This window comes from Leucoraja erinacea, chromosome 2 (assembly GCF_028641065.1).
Source record: "Leucoraja erinacea ecotype New England chromosome 2, Leri_hhj_1, whole genome shotgun sequence".
NCBI classification, from domain to species: domain Eukaryota; kingdom Metazoa; phylum Chordata; class Chondrichthyes; order Rajiformes; family Rajidae; genus Leucoraja; species Leucoraja erinaceus.
The window spans coordinates 32,989,027-33,012,176 of NC_073378.1; the positions used below are offsets into that span (position 1 = coordinate 32,989,027).

The 23,150-nt window shown below is 43.8% G+C and overlaps 1 protein-coding gene across 5 annotated transcripts in view; it reads right to left on the bottom strand.

The window, feature by feature from the left end:
• Positions 1 to 23,150, bottom strand: part of kif13a (kinesin family member 13A) — a 167,348-nt gene that overhangs the window by 73,954 nt on the left and 70,244 nt on the right. For all 5 annotated transcript variants that reach the window (XM_055654640.1, XM_055654622.1, XM_055654631.1 and 2 more), the window contains exons 12-19: positions 21,012 to 21,142; positions 17,419 to 17,505; positions 13,988 to 14,163; positions 12,578 to 12,788; positions 10,946 to 11,108; positions 7,954 to 8,100; positions 6,982 to 7,131; positions 2,996 to 3,160 (exon numbers count right to left, since the gene is read on the bottom strand). In XM_055654640.1, the coding sequence (XP_055510615.1) occupies positions 2,996 to 3,160; positions 6,982 to 7,131; positions 7,954 to 8,100; positions 10,946 to 11,108; positions 12,578 to 12,788; positions 13,988 to 14,163; positions 17,419 to 17,505; positions 21,012 to 21,142 (1,230 nt within the window). The remainder of the gene's footprint in view (positions 1 to 2,995; positions 3,161 to 6,981; positions 7,132 to 7,953; positions 8,101 to 10,945; positions 11,109 to 12,577; positions 12,789 to 13,987; positions 14,164 to 17,418; positions 17,506 to 21,011; positions 21,143 to 23,150) is intronic.

The following is a 23,150-nucleotide window of genomic DNA, read 5'->3' on the forward strand; positions in this document are numbered from 1 at the left end:
CATGTTGGTCGGGGGGACATGTTGGGCCCGGGGGGGGCATGTTGGTCCCAAGGGCCCGTTTCCACACTGTACGACTCAATGACTCCAACTCTGGTACCAAGCTTCATGTTGTGCCGCATAGCTAGCGGAAAACTTGATGGTGATCCCTCAGCGCCCAAGTATTGATTGAGAGGTACAGCATGGAAACAGGCCCAAAAGCAAAAATGAGTCCAAGCTGATCATCGAGCACCCGTTCACACTAGTTCTATGTTATCCCACTCTTGCATCCACTCCCTGAACACACTTGGGAACATTTCTAGAGTCCAATTAACCTACAATCCCACAGGTCTTTGCAAGCAGGATGAAACTGGAGCACCCGGAGGAAACCCACGTTGTCACAGGGAGAACGTGCAAACTCCACACAGGCTACACTCGAAGTCAGGATCGAACCCGAGTCTATGATGCTGTGAAGCAGCAGGTCGACCAGGAAGGAACTGCAGATGCTGGCTGACACCGAAGACGGACACTAAATGCCTGACCCACTTACTGACTCCGGCATTTTGTGTCGATCTTAGCTCGACTAGCTGATTTTCTTTCAAAGGACAAGCCTTAAATGTTATTACTGCTGCAGCTTTGTTTTTTGTAACCGCCTTCTCTTTCTCCAGATCACTGTTCTGCAGTTTTGCCAATCATATATAACCACTCAGAAAGCTGGAACCTGCAATGGCACTGTGATATTTGCCAATTTATTATTGAGTAGGCTTAAAACAAAACTGCTGACAGTGGGGGGTCATTATGCAGCTGGTTTGCAAATCTGGTGCATAGCTTTTTTCTTAAATAAAGGATGGTATAACTTCATACTCTGCAGTAATATTATTCTGGAATATCATAGACATGGCATGAGATAAGTTCATAAGTTGTAGGGGAAGAATTAGGCCATTCGGCCCATCAGGTCCACCCCACCATTCTGTCATTCAATCATGGCTGATCTATTTTTTCCCTTTCAACCCCATTCCCCTGCCATCTCCCTATAACCCCTGACAACTGTACCAATCAAGAATCTGTCAACCTTCGCCTTCAAAATATCCATTGACTTGGCCTCCACAGCATTCTGTGGCAATGAATTCCACAGATTCACCACCCTCTGACTAAAGATTACAGAGTTTTACACACTGCCTGGTCCATCAAAAGTACTGACTTCCCCACCATCAAAGGGATCTATAGATGGCACTGGCTCAAAAAGACAGCCAGCATCATTCAATGGGCTGAATGGTCTACTCCTATTGTCTATGGACCCACATCACACAGACCATGCTCTCATTTTGCTCCTAACATCATAAGTAAGGTGCAGGAGCATGAAATCCATGGGCACCTGGTTCAATAATAGCTTCTTCTAAACAATCATTGAGCTCGAACACCACACAACACAAACCTTAGCACCTATGAACTTCTATGGACTGCCTTTAAGAATGCTATATATTTTAATATTTTGTATAATGTTTAATATTTTTCTTTGCTCTCACCCCTGCCACCCAACACTTCTTGGTGATTTTAAAAATTATCATCTGTTGAAGATAATATGCATGTAATAAGACAATTACATGCTTAAATCGTAAGCATTTAATTACAATTTAATTAATTGTAATTAATTCACCAAAGTAAAATCTGCAAGAGATTTTTTTCATGGTCAATGTTCTCAATAGTCAACCGTTATTCCAGGAATTTGCAACGGCAATGATACTTTGTCAATGAGAGGCATTTAAAAACATAGAAACATAGAAAATTGTTAGCAGGAGTAGGCCATTCGGCCCTTTAAGCAATTCAATATGATGATGGCTGATCATCATAAATCAGTACCCCGTTCCTGCTTTTTCCCCATATTCCTTGATTCTGTTTGCCCTAAGAGCTAAATCTAACTCTCCCTTGAAAACATCCAGTGAATTTGCCTCCACTGCCTCCTTGGCAGAGAATTCCACAGGTTCACAACTCTGGGTGAAAAGGTTTTTCCTCATCTCAGTCCTAAATGGCCAACCCCTTATTCTTACACTGTTACCCCTGGTTCAGGACTCCCCCAAAATGGGGAACATATTTCCTGTATCTAGTCCAATCCCTTAAGAATTTCATATGTTTCTATAAGATCCCCTCTCAAATTTCAGTGAATATACGCCCAGTCAATCCACTCTTTCATCATATATCAGTCCTGCCATCCCAGGAATTAACATGGTGAACCTTAAAAGGAATAAAAGGGAATTAACCTGGTGAACCTTAAAAGACTTTTGGATCGGCACATGGATGTGCAGAGAGTGGAGGGATATGGTTTATGTGCAGGCAGAACTGTCTGGATTTGGCATCATAAGATAAGACACAAAATGCTGGAGTAACTCAGTGGGTCAGGCAGCATCTCTGGAGAGAAGGAATGGGTGATGTTTCAGGTCGAGACCCTTCTTCAGACGTCAGGGAGGTATGGGAAGATACAGAACAAAGCCTTTCACAAAATAATGACATTTTAATGGTGTAGGAAGGAACTGCAGAAGCTGGTTTACACTGAAGATAGACACAAAATGCTGGAGTAATTCAGGGGGACAGGCAGCATCTCTGGAGAGAAAGAAAGGGTGACGTTTTGGATCGAGTGTCTTCAGTCTTGGCATCATGTTCTGCACAGACAGGTGTGGGTCGAAGGGCCTGTTCTTGTGCTCCAATTTTCTATATTCTATATTCATGTTCATAAGGGAGAGGAGCTGAATTAGCCTATTCAAGTCCTATTCAAGTCCACTCCGCAAATTAAATCGTGGCTGATCTATCTTTCCCTGCTAACTCCATTTTCCTGCCTTCTCCCCATAACCCCTGACACCCGTACTAATCAAGAATTTATCTATGCCTTAAAAATATCCACTGACTTCGCTTCCACAGCAGTCTGTGGCAAAGAATTCCACACTCACCACCCTCTGAATAAAGAAATGCTTCCTCATCTACGTTCTACAGAACCGTTCCCGTTATATATTCTATTCCCACTTACCCTGCAGGTTAGTTTCCTTGCCATGTGCACGATGTCACCATTGTTATCCATAACTTCACAGCTCCCACTCTCACTCGAGTTCTCTGAAGAATCATCGCCACCATCCAGACGTTCTGGAATCGCACCATTAACGCGCGTTACTTCAACATGAAGTCTCCCAGCAACCTTGATTTAATTCAACAGGGGAAATGTTTACCATGTTACACATTTTAATTTTAGTTTAGTTAGACAGTTTAGTTCCGTGTCCACACCGCCCAGCGATCCCCGCACATTAGCGCTACTCTATACACACTAGGGACAATTTACACTTAAACCAACCTGTACGTCTTTGGAGCGTGGGATTAAACCGAAGATCTCGGAGAAAACCCATAGGGTCACGGGGAGAACGTACAAACTCCATACAGACAGTACCCGTAGTTGGGATCGAACACGGGTCTCTGGTGCTGCAAGCGCCGTAAGACAGCAACTCTACCGCTGCGCCATGGTGCAGCCCTGTTAGACTTTAGTTGGACAGGTACATGGATAGGACAGGTTTGGAGGCATATGGACCAATTGCGGGCAGGTGGGACTAGTGTTGCTGGGACATGTTGGCCGGTGTGGACAAGTTGGGCCGAAGGGCCTGTTTCCACACTGTATACTTCTATTACTCTAGTTTTTAGTTTAGGTTAGAGATTCAGCGCGGAAACAGGCCAACTGAGTCTGAGCCAACCAGCGATCCCAGCACACTAACACTATCCAACAGACCCTAGGGACAATTTACAGTTTTACCAAAGCCAATTAACTTACAAACCTGTACATCTTTGGAGTGTGAGGGGAAACCCGGGGAAAACCCACGCAGGAAGGATGTCAACAAAACCCACGCACTTATAGGAAGGATATCAACAAAATAGAGAGAGTACAGAGGAGATTTACTAGAATGTTGCCTGGGTTTCAGCAACCAAGTTACAGATAAAGGTTGAACAAGTTAGGGCTTTATTCTTTGTAACGCAGAAGGTTAAGGGGGGACTTGATAGAGGTTTTTTAAATGATGAGAGGGATAGACAGAGTTGACGTGGAAAAGCTTTTCCCACTGAGAGTATAGAAGATTCAAACAAGGGGACATGGCTTGAGAATTAAGGGACTGAAGTTTAGGGGTAACATGAGGGGGAACCTCTTTACTCAGAGAGTGGTAGCTGTGTGGAATGAGCTTCCAGTGAAGGTGGTGGAGGCAGGTTCGTTTTTATCATTTAAAAATAAATTGGATAGTTATATGGATGAGAAGGGAATGGAGGGTTATGGTCTGAGCGCAGGTATATGGGACTAGGGGAGATTATGTGTTCGGCATGGACTAGAAGGGTCGAGATGGCCTGTTTCCGTGCTGTAATTGTTACATGGTTATATGGTTATAGGTCACGGGGACAATGTACAAACTCCGTACAGGCAAGAACCCATGGTCAGGGTCAAACCCGGGTCTCTGGCGCTGTAGGGAAGCAACTCTACCGCTGCGCCACCGTGCCTCCCGCTGTTTGCCTCAGACTGAAGTAAAATCAAATTCCTTCTCCACGATCATTTCGCTTTACAGTAAGCAATCAAAGTATTATAGAAAATAAACACGGAACTTTAAAAAACTGAAACAGAATTGAAGAATATTTCAGGTACACAGTCTACACTCTTTATAACGGACCTCTTTAACTTTGTTTTCAAGAGAGAGTTAGATTTAGCTCTTAGGGCTAATGGAATTAAGGGATATGGGGAGAAAGCAGGAACGGAGTACTGATTTTGAATGATCAGCCACGATCATATTGATTGGAGGTGCTGGCTCGAAGGGCCGAATGGCCTACCCCTGAACCTATTTTCTATGTTTCTTTATAACTGATTTTGGTTATAATAGATGGAGAGTCCCCGCAGTAATCAGACACCACTGTCTCTTTAAGAATACAGGCTGTTGCTAGTTACACTGCGGGAGGCATTGAAGTTGACACGCAATTGCTTTTATCGAGATGTGCAGTGATACTCTATTAAACAATGCTTTAACCAGCCTTTGGTATCTTTAGTTTGCAGTAACAAATATACACTTCTACACGAGGTTAATCCCTGAGATGGCAGGACTGTCAAATGAGGAATGATTTGAAAGACTGTGCTTGTATACACTGGAATTTAGAAGTATGAGAGAGGATCTTATAGAAACATATAATAAGATTATAAAAGGACTGGACAAGCTAGATGCAGGAAAAATGTTCCCAATGTTGGGGGAGTCCAGAGCCAGGGGCCACAGTTGTCGATATGCAGAGTACTGCCCTGCCGACTACAAATTCAGAAGGTTCACATTCTAAGAATAAAGGGGAGGCCATTTAAAATTGAGATAAGAAATAACTTTTTCACCCAGAGAGTTGTGAATTTGTGGAATTCTCTACCACAGAAGGCAGTGGAGGCCAATTCACCGAATGAATTTAAAAGAGTTAAATAGGGCTCTAAGGGCTAGAGGAATCAAGGGATATGGGGAGAAGGCAGGCACGGGTTACTGATTGTGGATGATCAGCCATGATCACAGTGAATGGCAGTGCAGGCTCGAAGGGCCAAAAGGCCTCCTCCTGCACTTATTTACTATGTCTCTATGTTTAACAGTTAAAAATAACGACCTCGTTGTTTCACGGAGTGATCGCTAGATGGTTAGAGTGAATCCCAGTTTACATTTAGTTTATTGTCATGTACAGTGAAAAGCTGTTGTTGCGTGCTCATCAGTCAGCATGCTTCCAATCAATCCATTTACAATGTATAGATACATGATAAGGGAATAATGTTTAGTGCAAGGTAAAGCCAGCAAATTCAGATCAAGGATAACTCGGTAGTAAGGTAATAATAACAGTATTTTTAGCTTGCAGTAACAAAAGTGCATTTATAACTGTTAAAAATAACTTTATTTTGTTGCAACATGGAGTGACCGCCAGGTGGTTGGAACTAATTCCTTACTCGGTTATTTTAGTTTTATAGATATAGCACGGAAACGGGTCCTTCGGCCCACCGAGTCCGCACCGACCAGCGATCCCCGCACATTAACACAACGCACCACACTCGAGGGACAATTTTACATTTACACCAAGCCCATTAACCGACAAACCTGTACGTCTTTGTAGTGTGGGAGAAAACCAACGCAGGTATGTTAGCATTCATAGCAAAGGGTTTGAGTATAGGAGCAGGGAGGTTCTACTGCAGTTGCACAGGGTCTTGGTGAGACCACACCTGGAGTATTGCGTACAGTTTTAGTCTCCTAATCTGAGGAAGGACATTCTTGCCATAGAGGGAGTGCAGAGAAGGTTCACCAGACTGATTCCTGGGATGTCAGGACTTTCATATGAAGAAAGACTGGATAGACTCGGTTTGTACTCACTAGAATTTAGAAGATTGAGGGGGGATCATATAGAAACTTACAAAGTTCTTAAGGGGTTGGACAGGCTAGATACAGGAAGATTGTTCCCGATGTTGGGGAAGTCCAGAACAAGGGGTCACAGTTTGAGGATAGAGGGGAAATCCTTTAGGACCGAGATGAGAACAACATTTTTCACACAGAGAGTGGTGAATCTCTGGAACTCTCTGTCACAGAAGGTAGTTGAGGCCAGTTCATATATTTAAGAGGGAGTTAGACGTGGCCCTTGTGGCTAAGGGGATCAGGGGGTATGGAGAGAAGGCAGGTACAAGATACTGAGTTGGATGATCAGCCATGATCATATTGAATGGCAGTGCAGGCTCGAAGGGCCGAATGGCCTACTCCTGCACCTATTTTCTATGTTTCTATCTCATGGGGAGAACGTACAAACTCTGTACAGACAAGCACCTGTAGTGAGGATTGAACCAGAGTCTCCGGCGCTGTAGGTGGCGCTGCGCTGCCGCTCTACTGCTGCGCCACCGTGCCGCCCAAACAATGGACAATCGGCAGTAACGGACACCATTTCCCCTCTATGGTCCGTTCTAAGGAGGGTTATCTCTACACCATCTATGTCAACATTCACCTCTCCCTGCTGGCTGATGATGGGAACAGCATAATCCAGTTTAGCATCATGGTACAGGCATTCCAGGAAGACGTTGGCTACGCCTATCAAGTTATGGTTTTCTTGGGCCTCGTAGAAAGGATCGCCATGCTTGCTGAGAATTTTGTTGTACTGTAGTGGGATTAAAGGAATAACAATTAATAAATTACAGTGGGAAAGGAAGTTTTTCCAGCCCAGTCCCTTATTCAAGCAGTATTGCCAAGTGTGGAGATTCAATAGTGCACAGAGGAGATTTACTAGAATGTTGCCTGGGTTTCAACAACAAAGTTACAGAGATAGGTTGAATAAGTTAGGTCTTTATTCTCTGGAGTGCAGAAGGTTAAGGGGGGACTTGATAGAGGTCTTTAAAATGATGAGAGGGATAGACCGAGTTGATGTGGACAAGCTTTTCCCTTTGAGAATAGGGAAGATTCAAACAAGAGGACATGACTTCAGAATTAAGGGACAGACGTTTAGGGGTAATATGAGGGGGAACTTCTTTACTCAGAGAGTGGTAGCGGTGTGGAATGAGCTTCCAGTGGAAGTGATGGAGGCAGGTTCATTGGTATCATTTAAAAATAAATTGGATAGGCATATGGATGAGAAGGGAATGGAGGGTTATGGTACGAGTGCAGGCAGGTGGGACTAAGGGGAAAATATTTGTTCGGCACGGACTTGTAGGGCCGAGATGGCCTGTTTCCGTGCTGTAATTGTTATATGGTTATATGGTTTATTCAAGCAGTATTGCCAAGTGTGGAGATTCAATAATGCATGGAATCTATAAACACAAATCCTTATTCCATCATTGGATATTTATGCAACATTATGTCGGACAAAACCACTCTTACATGACAACTCTAATTGGTAAATGTCACCAAACTATATTTAGCAAAGATGCATGTTACAAATTCCTCCTCTCAAACAGTTCAGTATTCATGTGTTCCTTGCACTCACATATTCAACCATGTCTTTCTCCTTCCAATCTTGATAGAGATCTCTCATATCAATCAATTTGTTCTCCAGTTTCTCGATTGCCCACACTTGGGTACCTTTTCCCTTGCGTCGAACTTGGATGGCGGATTCGCTTACAATTGCTCCCCTCTGTGTTGATAGAGAACAGTAAAGCTTTTCACTGTACCTCGGTAGACATGACAATAAACCAAACTAAACTAAACTGAATATCAATTCATTGACTTGGAGAGTTTTCAACAGAGAGTTAGATTTAGCTCTTAGGACTAAGGGAATCAAGGGATATGGGGAGAAAGCCAGAACGGGGTACTGATTTTGGATGATCAGCCGTGATCACATTGAATGGCGGTGCTGGCTCGAAGGGCGAATGGCCTACTCCTGCACCTATTTTCTATGTTTCTATCAAAGCAAGTTATCACAAAGGATTGGTGCAACGCTTTGCACATCCACTATCTAAAAGAAAGGCAAAATACAATACACATATCTGAAACAAAGCATCGTGGTTTGAAGGAGCAGATTCATCAGCATCTTTAGAGGGAATACAGACCTATTGTACGAACCTGGATAGAGTGGATGTGGAGAGGATGATTCCATTAGTGGGAGAGTCTAGGACTAGAGGTCAAAGAGTGGGAGAGTCGAGGACTAGAGGTCATAGCCTCAGAATTAAAGGACGTTCCTTTGGATTAGGAGGAATTTCTTTTGTCAGAGGGTGGTGAATCTGTGAAATTCATTGCCACAGAAGGCAGTGGAGGCCAAGTCAGTGGATATTTTTAAGGCAGAGATAGATAGATTCTTGATTAGTACGGGTGTCAGGGGTTATGAGGAGAAGGCAGGAGAATGGGGTTAGGAGAGAGAGACATATCAGCCATGATTAAATAGCGGAGTAGACCTGTTGGGCCGAATGGCCTAATTCTGCTCCTATCACTTATGAACTTATGAAACACACTTGAACTCTAAATTGGAACCAAAACATGGAGTGAAATCACAACCGACTGGGGGAGGGAACAGTGAGTGGAAGGGTGGCAGAGTCTCACAGGCGGTAGAGCCACTGCTCACAGCTCCAGAGACTAAGGTTCAACCCTGACTTCCGCTGCTGAGTCTGTCAACTTGGTACCTTCTCCCCGTGACCATATGGGTTTCCTCCAGGTGCTTCAGTGTCCTCCTTCATTCCAAAGACCCAGAGTTTGGAGGATTCATTGCCCACTGTAAATTGCTACGAGTGTGTAGATGAATATTGCCGGTGTGGGCAAGTTGGGAGGAAGGGCCTGTTTCCACACTGTATTCCTCTATGAATGGGTGGGGGGGTTGAATCGATAGGAAGGTAGAGGGAATAAAGTGGGATTTGTACAAGATTAGTGTGACTGGTTGGCATGGATGGATTCAGTGAACCTGTTGTTTCGGTGCTGCAAGATACCATAGAATAGAATAGAATAGAATAGAATAGAATAGAATAGAATAGAATGCCTTTTATTGTCATTCAAAAACTTGGTTTGAACAAAATTGCATTTTCTACAGTCTTAACAATTAAAAAAAAAATCCAAGACCCACACTTAACACACTTGTCCAAGCATAGGGTCGTAGAGCATGAAAGCAGGCCCTTCGGCCCCACCTGCCCATGCCAACAACACTAGATATGCCCCAACACTCCAAGGTGTAATTTTCAGATTACTGAAGGGGCATCCACTGAAGTAATTAATGCTGATTTAAAGCATGTTTTCCCCATAGAAATTAATCAAGAAATACCACCATAATACCTCTATGAATAAACAACATGTGAGCTCCACGTTACACCTGTTCAAGTTACAGACACCCCCCCCTACAAAATTCACCAACGGCTACCCAAAACATTGGGATAAGGAATAGAATTTGCTTTACTGAATTTACGTGGTAAAAGTAAATAAACAAACACAATACATCATTTTTTTCCACTTGTGTTTCTTGACACATGTTGTCCAATGGTCCATACAAGCTATTTGCTACCCCCTTAACATGAGGATTACCTGTGCTGAATTGTCTGTGGTTTTCTACCTTATGGAAGGAACTTACAAGTAAAATAAACAAAGTTCATTCCATCTCACGAATAATGGATTGTTCTTGGATTGTTTTCTTTGGAGTGTCGCTGGCAGAGGGGTTTAAAGGAGATATGCGGGGCAAGTTTTTTTTTTACACAGAGAGTGGTTGGTGTCGAGGGAGATGCTGGAAGCTGAAATGTCAGATTTCCTTCTCCGATTACACGGGTGAAATAGTTTGGATTTTCCACCAGTCCAAAAACAGGTCATCTTGGTCAGACCAGCAGCAAAATGAACAGCGGGGCGAAATCTGACCCGTATTGATCAGGTGTTGATCGTTGACCTTCAAAAGCATTTAACAAACAAATAGCCCATGATAATTGACAAAGGAAAACAAGTCAATGTGTCCAAAATCATGAGAGGAATAAATCAGGTGGATGCACAGAGTCTCTTGCCCACAGTGGGCGAATAGAGGACCAGAGGACAGAGGTTAAAGGTGAAGGGGAAAAGATATAATGGGAATCTGAGGGGTGACTTTTCCACACAAAGGGCAGTGGGTGTATGTAACGATCTGCCAGAGGAGGTAATTGAGGCAGGGACTATCTCAACGCTTACAAAACATTTTGACAGGTACATGGATAGGACAGGTTTAGAAGGATAAACCCAAGCAGGTGGGACTAGAGTTGCTGGAACATGTGGGCCAGTGTGGGTAAGTTGGGCCGAAGGGCCTGTTTCCACATTGTAAGATTCTATGACTATCGGTCTGAAGAAGACCCTCGACCCAAAGTGTCTGAAGACCCCCCAAACGTTCCATGTTCTCCAGAGATCCTGCCTGAGTTACACCAGAATTGGGTGCCCTTTTTTTTAGTAAACATGCATCTGCGGGTCCTTGTTTCCACGTGGAAAATGAATGCTGGCCGCCTTAAAATAATAATCAGTTTGGAAGCAACGTTGCGGAATCTGCCTACCTTCCTGTTTGCGCTGAGATTTGCTGCTGGGATTTGCAATGTGACCTGGTAATCGGTCTGTTTATTCATCTCTTCTGCCAGGAAGTTGGCTTCTCTCACCAGAGCATTGGCTCTGACGATTTGCTCTCTCAACTTCGCCAGGCTGTGACGGAAGAGTTGATCCCTGCAACAGGAAAGCAAAGACTGGAAAAGATGAATCAACATTCCCCCCCTTTCCAAACCAAGGTCAGGAGTTTCATTTGTCACCGAAAATGCTCTGGAGTTTAGTTTGGTTTGGAGTTTAGGGATCCAGCGTGGAAGCCGGCCCTTTGGCCCATCACGTCCGCGCCGACCAGCGGTCCCCGTACACTAGCACTATCCTACACACGAGTACAATTTACAATCTTTAGCGAAGCCAATTAACCTATAAACCTGTACTTCGTTTTTAATTTGGAAACTTGGTGTGGAAAGAGGCCCTTCGGCCCTGTAAATCTGCGCCGATCAGCGATCACCTAAACACGAGTTCTATCCTGGTGGACAATTTACAGAAACCAATTAACCTACAAACCTGCAGTTCTTTGGGATGTGGGAGGACACCGGACGGAGCACCCGGGGAAAACCCACGCAGGTCACGGGGAGAATGTACAAACTGCGTACAGACAGCATTCGTGGTCAGGATTGAACCCGGGTCTCTGGCGCAGCGAGGCAGCAACTCTACCGCTGCGCCACCATGCCACCCCAAGTTGACCCAGTTGAATATATGAAGCAGTGGGGTTAGGGAGCAGTGGATATTTTTTTTTATTTTTTTTAAAAATATTTTTATTAGAAGCAAACATATTATGGTAAAATATAATTACATATTATAGTAAAAACTTTTCATGTATATCAATCATACGTTATTAAAATTTTCAATTGTGGATTGATTCTGCTTCTAGTTTTTTTTAATATATAGATAGTAAATAAGAGAGAAAGAGAGAAAAAAAGAATTACAAATGTCAAAAAAGAAAAAAGAGTGGAATGAATTACTAATAATACGTCATTGGAGATAGGTTCGTAAATTATATAGATATTCAAGTAGTCCGTTGTGCATAGTTCAACAAGACTTGTGGCCAGCATCGGTTTGCACACATACAAATATATATTGATAGGAAGAGGGTGGAGGGCAATGAGCCAAATGCAGGATTACCAAACTTCGCTTGGGCAGATTACACCCCAGCGGTATGAATATTGACCAAGTAACCCTTGTTTTCCCTCTCTCTCCATTCCTCCACCTTCCTAGTTCTCTGACCAATTTGATTACATTTTATCTCTGTATACTTCGTTGTCACCTTCGCCCAGCTAATAATGATCTATTCTACATTTTCTTTGACCTTCATCTCTTTTGATGTCTCGTTTTCACACCATCTCGACCCGAAAAGTCACCCCTTCCTTCCAATCCAGTGATGCTGCCTGGCCGGCTGAGTTACTCCAGCATTTTGTGTCTATCTTCGGTGTAAATCAGCATCTGCAGTTCCTTCCCACACATTACCCAAAGATGCCAACTTGGTCAGCATGGGCCAAAGGGCCCGTTTCTGCGCTGTATCTCTAAACTAAACTAAACTAAAAAAGACAAGGTGGGCTGAAGGGTCTGTTTTCGCGCTCCCTGACTCGTACCTCTCCTCAGACCAAAGCCTGACTTTCTGCTGTGCGGTTTGGGGGGTGTACGATAATCTATCGATGCTTTGACGGTGCAGTCTGTCCGGAGACAGCTGCTGACGAAGGAGATCCAGCTCTCGCTCGTACATCAGTCGTTGTTCTTCAAGTGCGTTTTGTTTCTCCTCTAAATGTTGCTTTTCGAGAACTTGAACCACGTTCTGCACAGGGTCTGCAAAAAACAAAACCCCCAAAAAATCTCACAAGATGTTTGAGGTACAAGGACTCCAAAGACGTACAAGTATGTAGGTAAATTGGCTTGGTAAATGTAAAAATTGTCCCGTGTGTGTGTGTGTGTGTGTGTGTGTGTGTGTGTGTGTGTGTGTGTGTGTGTGTGTGTGTGTGTGTGTGTGTGTGTGTGTGTGTGTGTGTGTGTGTGTGTGTGTGTGTGTGTGTGTGTGTGTGGTGTGTGTGTGTGTGTGTGTGTGTGTGTGTGTGTGTGTGTGTGTGTGTGTGTGTGGAGGATAGTGTTAATATGCGGGGATCGCTGGTTGGCGCGGACCCAGTGGGCCGAAGGGCCTGTTTCAGCACTGTGTCTTTAAATTAAACTAAACACGCATTTCATTTCGCACATACAAAAGGGAGGATGTGGAGGCTTCAGAGAGGGTGCAGGAGAGTTTAGCCAGAATGCTGACTGGTTAGCACGCAACAAAAGCCTTCCAATGTACCTGTACTTCGGTATATGTGACAATAGACTAATCTAAACTAAACGTTGAAACAAAGAAACTGCATGTGCTGGTTTCTTCCACGTCCCAGGGAAGAGTGGGTTGGTTGCTTAATTGATCACTGTACATTGGTAAAAAGAACAGGGTATGGAAGTGGTGATTTTCTTAACTTGTAAGGAATGTGGTAATTTTCAAACTTTTTATCACTTTGTTGGCACCAGAAACATCATAATCATAATCATACTTTATTTGCCAAGTATGTTTTGCAACATACGATGAAATTGAGTTGCCATACAGTCATACCAGTAAAAAGAAACAAGACACACAAAATATATTTTAACCAGAGAACATTACCACAAACTTTTAAAACGCATTAAAAATAACAAAACAAAGACAAAAAGACAGACAGATTGTCGGTGAGGCTGCCATCGTGCGGCACCCCCTGGTGATATGTTCCCTAAAACATGGCGACTCTTGTGTACTGCCTCTGTGAGGTCCGCTGTATGATTTTACCAGGTTGTTTGCTACAAACCAAGCATTTCACCGTACCTAGGTACATGTGATAATAAAGTGTCAATGAATTGGTGAACACAAAAGAAAAGTCACAAAGTGCTGGAGTAACTCAACGGGTCAGGCAGCATCTCCGGACATTGGCAGTGTTTTGGGTCGGGACCCTTCGAATTGAGTCCCAAGGTCTGCCACTCACCGTTACTGCTGAGAGCTTTCATCATGACTTCCATCTGTGCAAACTCATAGTTATAGTCCGTTTCCGATGAAGATTCGCTTGCCGTTTCCACATCCTGATCTACAACACCATCTCGATTAGTCTCAATCTCGTATTCTTTTAACTTGTCTCTCCTCTTCCTCATAGGTAGGTTAATCCTATTTATGTAAAAAAAAAAACAACTTCATTACTGCAACATATTTACTAAGTGGCATTTCCACGATTCAGCCTTTCGACTTTTGAGATAGCGAGTGGAAATGTTTATAGTTTAGTTTATTGTCACGTGTACCGAGGTACAGTGACAAGCACTTGTTGCGTGCCAACCAGACAGCAGAAAGACAATACGTGATTACAATCGAGCCATTTACAGTGTATAGATACATGATAAGTGAATAATGTTTAGTGCAATGTAAAGCCAGCAAAGTCCGATCAAGGATAGTCCGAGGGTCACCAAAGAGGTAGATAGTAGTTCAGGATTGCTTCAGAAAGACCCATTGGCCCACCGAGTCCGCGCCAACCAGCAATCGTCCTGTACACTAGCACTATCCTAAACACCAGGGACGATTTTAACAAAGCCAATTAACCTACAAACCTGCACATCTTTGGAATACAGGAGGAAACCAGAGCACTGCGGTCACGGGGAGAACGTGCAAACTCCGTACAGGCATCACCCATAGTCAGGATCCATCCAGGGTCTCTGGCGCTGTGAAGCAGCAACTCTACCGCTGTGCCGCCAATTAGCAGAAATGCTTTAGTTTAGAATCTTTAGCAGAATTGCTTTGGTTTAGTGTGGAAACAGGCCATTCAGACCAGTGAGTCTACGCTGACCATCAATCACCCCTTACACTAGGTCCATGTTACCCCACTTTTGGGTCCTACACACTCGGGGCAATTTAGAGAGGCCAATTAACCTACAAACCCACAGGTCTTTAGGATGTGGGAGGAACCTGGAGCACCTGGAGGAAACCCCCGCGATCACAGGGAGAACGTGCAAATGTCACGTAGACAGCAGCCAAGGTCAGGGTTGAACCTGAGTCACTGGAGCTGTGGGGCAGCACCTCTACCACTACACTACAGTGTTTATGAAACATTGATGCATTAATATACTCCATTCACACAATAGATATCTCTACAGTTTGAATAAGATTCCCGGGATGGCGGGACTGTCATATGTTGAAAGAACGGAGCGGCTGGGCTTGCATACACTGGAATCTAGAAGGATGAGAGGGGATCTTAGTGAAACGTATAAGACTAGTAAGGCTAGAGGCAGGAAACATGTTCCCGATGTTGGGGGAGTCCAGAACCTGGGGCTAGTTCAAGAATAAGGGGTAAACCTATTAAAACGGAGATGGGGAGAAACTTTTTCACACACAGAGTTGTGAATCTGTGGAATTCTCGGCCTCAGAAGGCAGTGGAGGCCAATTCTCTGGATGCTTTCAAGAAACAGGTAGATAGAGCTCTGAAAGATCGTGGAGTCAGGGGATATGGGGAGAAGGCAGGAACGGGGTACTGATTGTGGACGATCAGCCATGATCCCAGTGAATGGCGGTGCTGGCTCGAAGGGCCGAATGGCTTATTCCTGCACTTATCGTCTCTTGTCAATTATGATCAATATTTTCATGTGACCTCATGTCCAATGCAAAATTAGTTGAAAATATTTGAATTTATTTCACATTTTGACATCCACAAATCAAATCTGATTCAACTCAATGGATATTTTTAAATAAGTAGTAAGTAAAGTATCCTTTATTGTCATTCAAACTTCCAGTTTGAATGAAATTATGTACCTTGCAGTCATGACAGAGAATAAAATAACAGAACACACAATGAACACAGTTTAACATCCACCACAGTGAGTCTACCAGGCACCTCTTCACTGTGATGGAAGGCAAAAGTCTTAAAGTCCTTGTCTCTTCCTTCCTTGTTCTCCCTCTGTATTGAGGCGATCCAGGCTTTTTTGACAGACCAGGAAGGAACACGTCTATGACTAGTGTGTGTCACAAGGTACTTTGTGTTAACATTTGATAAAGTCAATAGGGGAAATAGTTGCAAAACTATAAATGCTTTGAATCAGCACATCAACAGTTCAGAATGATGAGTGATATGAGATGGATTTGTGAATACACGGAGTGTTCTTTCATTGGTTTCAAAAGTTTCAAAGTTTTATTTATTAGTCACATACACCTAGGTGTAGTGAAATTCTTGTTGCTGGATGGAGTGAGCACTGTTCTCCAGATGTGTTGGGCTCTCAACTCTGTCAACTTGGAGACCTTTGAAATATCTTTGAATCGGACTTTATCGTGCACTAATTGCTATACCCTTTAGAAATATAGAAAATAGGTGCAGGAGTAGGTCATTCAGCCCTTCGAGCCAGCACTGACATTCACTATGATCATGGCTGATCATTCAAAATCAGAACCCATTTATCAGAAACCCTGCTTTCTCCCCATATCCCCTGATTCCATTAACATTTATCTGTACACTGCAGATGGCGTTATTATAATGCAAGAAGGAACTGCAGATGCTGGTTTAATCCGAAGATAGACACAAAAAGCATTGCAGAGGATTCCACTGATTCACCAACTTCTGCCTGAAGAACCAACCGATCTCCGGTTAAAATTTTGTACCCTGTGTCCTGAGGCCGTGACCTATGGCACTATAAAAATATTGTAGGATGCAACTGCCGGGACAACTCAACACAACATTCCGACGACTTAATAAATATCTGAAAATCTTTCTGAAAATCCGTCATTTTGACGAGAAAATGGAGAAGGGATGAGACAGAGGAATAACACAAGAAGAGACTGAGGTAGAGGGACAATGAAAATGAGATAGGCACAGAGTGGAGATAGATAATGGCGGCGTGGTGGCGCAGCAGTAGAGTTACTGGTTGACAGCGCCAGAGACTCAGGTTCGATCCTGACTACGGGTCTGTACGGAGTTTTATGTGCTTCCCGTGACCTGCATGGGTTTTCCCCGGGAGCTCCAGTTTCCTCCCACACGCCAAAGACATGCAGGTTTGCAGGCTAATTCACTTGGTATAATTGTCAATTGTCCCTAGTCAAGAGTCAAGAGTGTTTTATTGTCATATGTCCCAGATAGGACCATGAAACCCTTGCCTGCTGCAGCGCCACAGAACATGTGAACATGGTACTTAACAGGAGGGAAAATATGGGTAATGTTAGTGTGCGGGTATTGCTGGTCACCGCGGATTGGGTGGGCCGAAGGAATTGTTTCCACGCTGTATCTCTAAACTAATTTAAACTAATACAAGAGGAGGAGGGGAGAGAAAAGGCAGCAGAGTGGTTATGACCATGCAAAGGAAGGATGCATTTTATAAGAAATGTTTGCTAGCAGCAGTAGAGAGACTGAACATTTCATAAAAACATTATCTGAATTATAATACGACATACCTAAAGAAGTGGTTATTTCCCCATAGAATTCTGTCCCCATGCCAGAGGGAGTTGGGAGCATTTAAGACAGCACCATTTAAGCAAGTTCTGAAAAGTAAAATAACATGTATTCATGAGTGAATTCAGCCTTCATTTCTTAATCCGGACCTACGAAGTGAAATCATACAAAGACATAATTTTTGTCTTACTGTTGCGACATTTCGGCAGGTGCTTGGTGGAGATTTGCTCAGTGGTTGAGCTTTCTCCGTGCAATAGACAATAGACAATAGGTGCAGGAGTAGGCCATTCGGCCCTTCGAGCCAGCACCGCCATTCAATGTGATCATCCCTGATCACTAACCCGTTCCTGCCTTCTCCCCAAATCCCTTGACTCCGCTATCTTTAAGAGCCCTATCTAGCTCTCTCTTGAAAGCATCCAGAGAACCGGCCTCCACTGCCCTCTGAGGCAAAGAACCAGCACAGAGCATCTTAGAACATATTCTAAGCACAAAAGAATGGGGCCTGGTGGAGACACACCCTATTTCGGAGGATTGCAATCTTCCAGCTTAACATTAGAGGGTGTTTGTGAGCAAATCTACCATGGAACAATGCTCCTGTTGATGCCTCTACCACATGTCATTTCTCTGATGATCCTAAATGGAATTGGGTGTTTATCGAAATGTTAAAATTATCTTCTATGGGCAGATGTCTTTCAGAGTTCAAAAGTAGAAAAATGTTGCAGTCGGAACTTTGTGTCCCACTCCCAAAGGCACTGTACACAGAGGTCATACAAAGTTTACTGCTTCTTTAATACCAATGTACTTATTACTCAGTCCTTGTTTTACAGTCGCATTTTTGTTAATAAAATGGATGATGTTGATTATTTTTATAAGAATTGCCTTCTCAGACAGAGAAAGATCCAATAGGGCGGCATGGTGGCGCAGCGGTAGAGTAGGCAGAGGAAACTGGAGATCCCGGAAAAGAAAACCTACGTGGGTCACGGGGAGAACGTACAAAGTCCATACAGACCGCACCTGTGGTCAGGATCGAACCCGGGTCCCTGGTGCTGTAAGGCAGCAACTCTACCGCTGCACCACCGTGCCAACCCTGCGTCATTTAACCTGCACTATCACATAACAAGCAAGTATTCAAAATTCTGTGATGAATTTGTGCCTTCCCAAGATCTGGATTAAACCCCAAATAGTGTCGCGCTCATGAATGATGTGAGGGAATATGTTTTATTGAATCCTTGATGAGCATGAACTTATAGACATGAATGAAAACCTGAGGAGAACCTACTATGAATGTAAATTGGGAAGAGTTTCCCTGGAATGTTCATCCAGTACTCTGGGAGAGAAAGGTTTTCCTAGTCAGTGCAGCCAAACATTAATTTCATCCCAAGTTAATTTCATAAAGTTATTCCACTGCTGTCTTGGGTGGCAACTGCACCACGCCGCCCTTTTAGAGCGAATGCAGCCCCCCACACCGGGGACATTGCAGGCGTCAGCACAGCCGGAGTGCAATGGGGTAGTCGCGTCCCGGGAAAACAGCCTTTCTTTGTCACTGTCCCTCCCCTGCCAGGTAAGAGCCTACAGGTAGGTACACATGGAGCAGTCATAAATTTGTATTCTGCCCTGTTTATTAAAAATGTGTACTTTATTGATAATTTATTGCAAAAATATATTTCATGTGATAGGAGCAGAATGAGGCCGTTTGGTCCATCTGGTCCATTCAATCATGGCTGATCTATATCTCCCTCCTAAACCCGTTCTTTAGACTGAGAGTCAGGGAGGGGGGCACTGGAGGTGTGGGAAGATACAGAACAAAGCCTTTCACAGAATAATGAAACTCTGATAGCGTAGGAAGGAACGGCAGAAGCTGGTTTACACTGATGATAGACACAAAATGCTGGATTAATTAAGTAGAACAGGCAGCATCTCTGGAGAAAAGGAAAGGGTGACGTTTTGGGTCGAGATCGTCTTCAGTCTTGGCATTGTGTTCGGCACAGACAGGTGTGCGCTGAAGGGCCTGTTCTTGTGCTCTAATGCTCTATACTTGCCCATTCAGCCCATCGAGTCCACTCCGCAAATTCAATCGTGGCTGATCTATCTTCCCCATCCTAACCCCATTTTCCTGCCTTCTCCCCATAACCCCTGACACACGTCTACCTCTGCCTTACAAATATACATTGACTTGCTCTCCACAGCCCTTCTGCAGCAATGAATTCCACAGGTTCACTACCCAAAATTAAATTAAGTGAGAAGTAGTCAATTCAACTAAACTAAACTCAAACTCAAACTTAGTGAGAAACTCTACATTTTCCATGGTTACTATCTAGTGTTACAACTAGATTTTCCAAATTTGATCAATGAATGGGAATGAAAATGGGGGGGGACCCGCAATGTATAAAGAAAAAACAGATGGGAGTCAAAAACAGTGTAATTCCAGCATAGATAGTGAGGAGGAGATCAAAATGTTTAGTCAAAGATCAGATCTGATAACACAAATTTACATGAAAATTGCATCGAAGAATAAAATTAGTAGACATAAAATGCTGGCCCTATCTCCTAAGTTGTATTATTGATAGTTTATCCTATTTTTCTAATTTCTTTCTTTCTTTATTTATTTTTCCTATCTATAAATATAAAGAAATAATTAGAGGCAATGTTAATATGTGACCGATAAAGGATGATTCCAGCTACTTTAGTAACTGGGTCCCTGGAATCCTGGATATTTAATATGTAACCGTTAAACGAAGTTTGGACTATGATATGCAGATGCCTCTAATAAAAATGTGTTTATTAAAAAAAAAAGAAAAAAAAAGAAAATGCTGGCTACCACATGGGAGAGCATCATCATCATCATCATCATCATCGCTGAAAACAGCAATGGACTTGGGGCCTTACAATGCTGTGTACGACAGTGATTGCGACTTCTACTGAAGTGTGGATGGCCCTTGGTTCGCTAGGAGCTCATCCGCCCTTTGACAGGTCTTGTTTTTGGTCCTGCTGGGGGTCCAAACCAGGCAAACCAGGTGGGGGAGACGGTTTAGTTGCCGACAATCCGACCATGGAGCAGGTAGCACGGGATTACATGGTACCCGTGGTGGAGGGGAATTCCCACCCCGACTTGAGCTAAAAACATGGGAGAGGGAAGGTTGGAAAACACACCGAATCGATCGGCATCTGGAAAAGATAGGTTACCGTCCATGTGTTTAAGAAGGAACTGCAGAAAATTGCTGGAAAATCGAAGGTAGACAAAAAATGCTGGAGAAATTCAGCGGGTGAGGCAGCATCTATGGAGCGAAGGAAATTTCCTTCACTCCATAGATGCTGCCTCACCCGCTGAGTTTCCCCAGCATTACAGTCTATGTGATCTTTTGCAAGGTACTGCAGGTTGAAGCATTAATGCAGTATCCAGTTTGATGCCTGTGACACACTCTTCACTTTGAACAAACCTCCCTTCCTAACATGTCAGGACATCTCCCATTCTCCGATTTTCCAGGTGGTTTGACTGCTGGGGGGTTCAGTGGCGGCTGTACTGCTGAATCAGCAAACAGCTATTGTGCAGCAGGAGTGCGTGCTTGGACTGACAGTTTCAACGTTGACTGATTACCTGGCATTTGCTTTTGGGTTGAGAATGATATCGCCATCTGCTGTGAAGTCAATGACACAGTGCTCAGGCTGGATACCAATTCCGCACAGCTGAATGTCCTGAGATTCATCCGCACCAACCCTGGTGTGATTCTGATGGGGACAGCAGAAAGGATAACAAGGTCAGCACTTGGCTACAAGTGTTCATACGATGCACAGTACAGTACACCAAGTTCCACAAGCCAACATGAATCAGTCTTTCCATGCACGCTGGCTTGGCAAATATTTTGTCACGACCTTTACCAAGTTAAATATAGAGGCTGAAAGTAACCTAACGCTGCAGCAAACATCTACAAAATATGTAGCAAAACAAAATCAGCGACTGAACTAAAATTGGTATATTTAAACTGGCGTGGTGGTGCCGCGGTAGTGTTGCTGCCCTACTGCACCAGGTTCGATCCTGACTATTGCTGCCTGTCTGTACGGAATTTGTACAGATATCCAGTTTCTGAAGAAGGGTCTCGATCCGAAACGTCACCCATTCCTTCTCTCCACAGATGCTGCCTATCCCACTAAGTTACTCCGGCACATTGTGTCTATATCCAGTTTCCTCCCACACACAAAAGACGTACAGGTTTTTAAGCTAATTGGCTTGGTATAACTTAAAATGTTCCCTCGTGTGTAGGATTGTGTAAGTGTGCGGGGATCAGATTCAAATTCAGATTCAAACTTTATTGTCATTGTGCAGTGTACAAGTACAGAGACAACGAAATGCAGTTAGCATCTCACGCAGAAGTGCGTACACAGAATAATGGAGCTTATTGCTAGTTCGCTGATTCTCATGAGACACAGGAGAATACTATGACACGTGCTTCCTGCAGAAGGAAGTGATCATTGGCAGGTACAACACCCGGCTTGAACTCAGAGTGTGAGAGGTTGTGAAGATCTATTGTAATCATGCCTCAAATACACGACCAACCAGGTCAGCCATACACAGATGCTAGAGACCACAATCTCGTTCAGGTTTAGTTTAAAGATACAGCATGGAAACAGGCCCTTTGGCCCAACCCGCCCACATCAACCAACAACTCCTATTTACCCCACAGGTCCCACCTGCCTGTGTTTGGCCCATATATCCTAATGTAGTCATAGAGTGATACAATGTGGAAACAGGCCCTTCAGCCCAACTTGCCCACACCGACCAACATGCCCCATCTACACTAGTTGTACCTGCCTGTGGTTAGTCCCTATCCCTCCAAATCTGTCCTATCCATGTACCTGTCTAATTATTTCTTAAACATTGTGATAGTACCTGGCTCAACTACCTCCTCTGGCAGCTCGTTCCATTTACCCACCACCCTTTTTGAGTGAAAATGTTACCCCTCAGATTCTTATTAAATCTTGCCCCCTTCACCTTAAACCTATGCCTCTGATTCTCGATTCAGCTTCTTCGGGCAAGAGACTCTGTGCATCTAACCGATCTATTCCTCTCACCATTTTATACAGATATTTAAACAATTTTGGGTAGATGGAAATTGGAACACTGAAAAATTTTAGACTGCATCTCCCCAAGTGGCAATTGTGTTGCAATAGGTGCACGATTGCTTGGTTAATCTGTAAGGTGAATTGGTAGTAAAGAAGGCAAATGCAATGCTAGCATTTATTTCAAGAGGGCTACAAAAACAGGAATGTAATGCTGAGGTAGACAAAAATGCTGGAGAAACTCAGCGGGTGAGGCAGCATCTATGGAGCGAAGGAATGCTTAGGCTCCATAAGGCACTGGTCAGGCAGCATTTGGAGTACTGTGAGCAAATTTGGGCCCCATATCTAAGGAAGGATGTGCTGGCTGGAGAGGGTCCTAGGAATGAGTGGGTAAACTTCTGATAATCGTTTGATGGCACTGGACCTGTACTCGCTGGAGTTTAGAAGAATGAGGGGGAGGAACCTCTTTGAAACACACCAAATAGTGAAAGGCTTTCATGGGAGTGGAGGTGGAGAGGATATTTCCACTAGTGGGAGAGTCTAGGACTAGAGGTCATAGCCTCAGAATTAAAGGAAGTTCCTTTAGGAAGGAGATGAGGAGGAATTTCTTTAGTCAGAGGGTGGTGAATCTGTGCAATTCTTTGCGACCGAAGGCTATGGAGGCAAAGTCAATGGATAT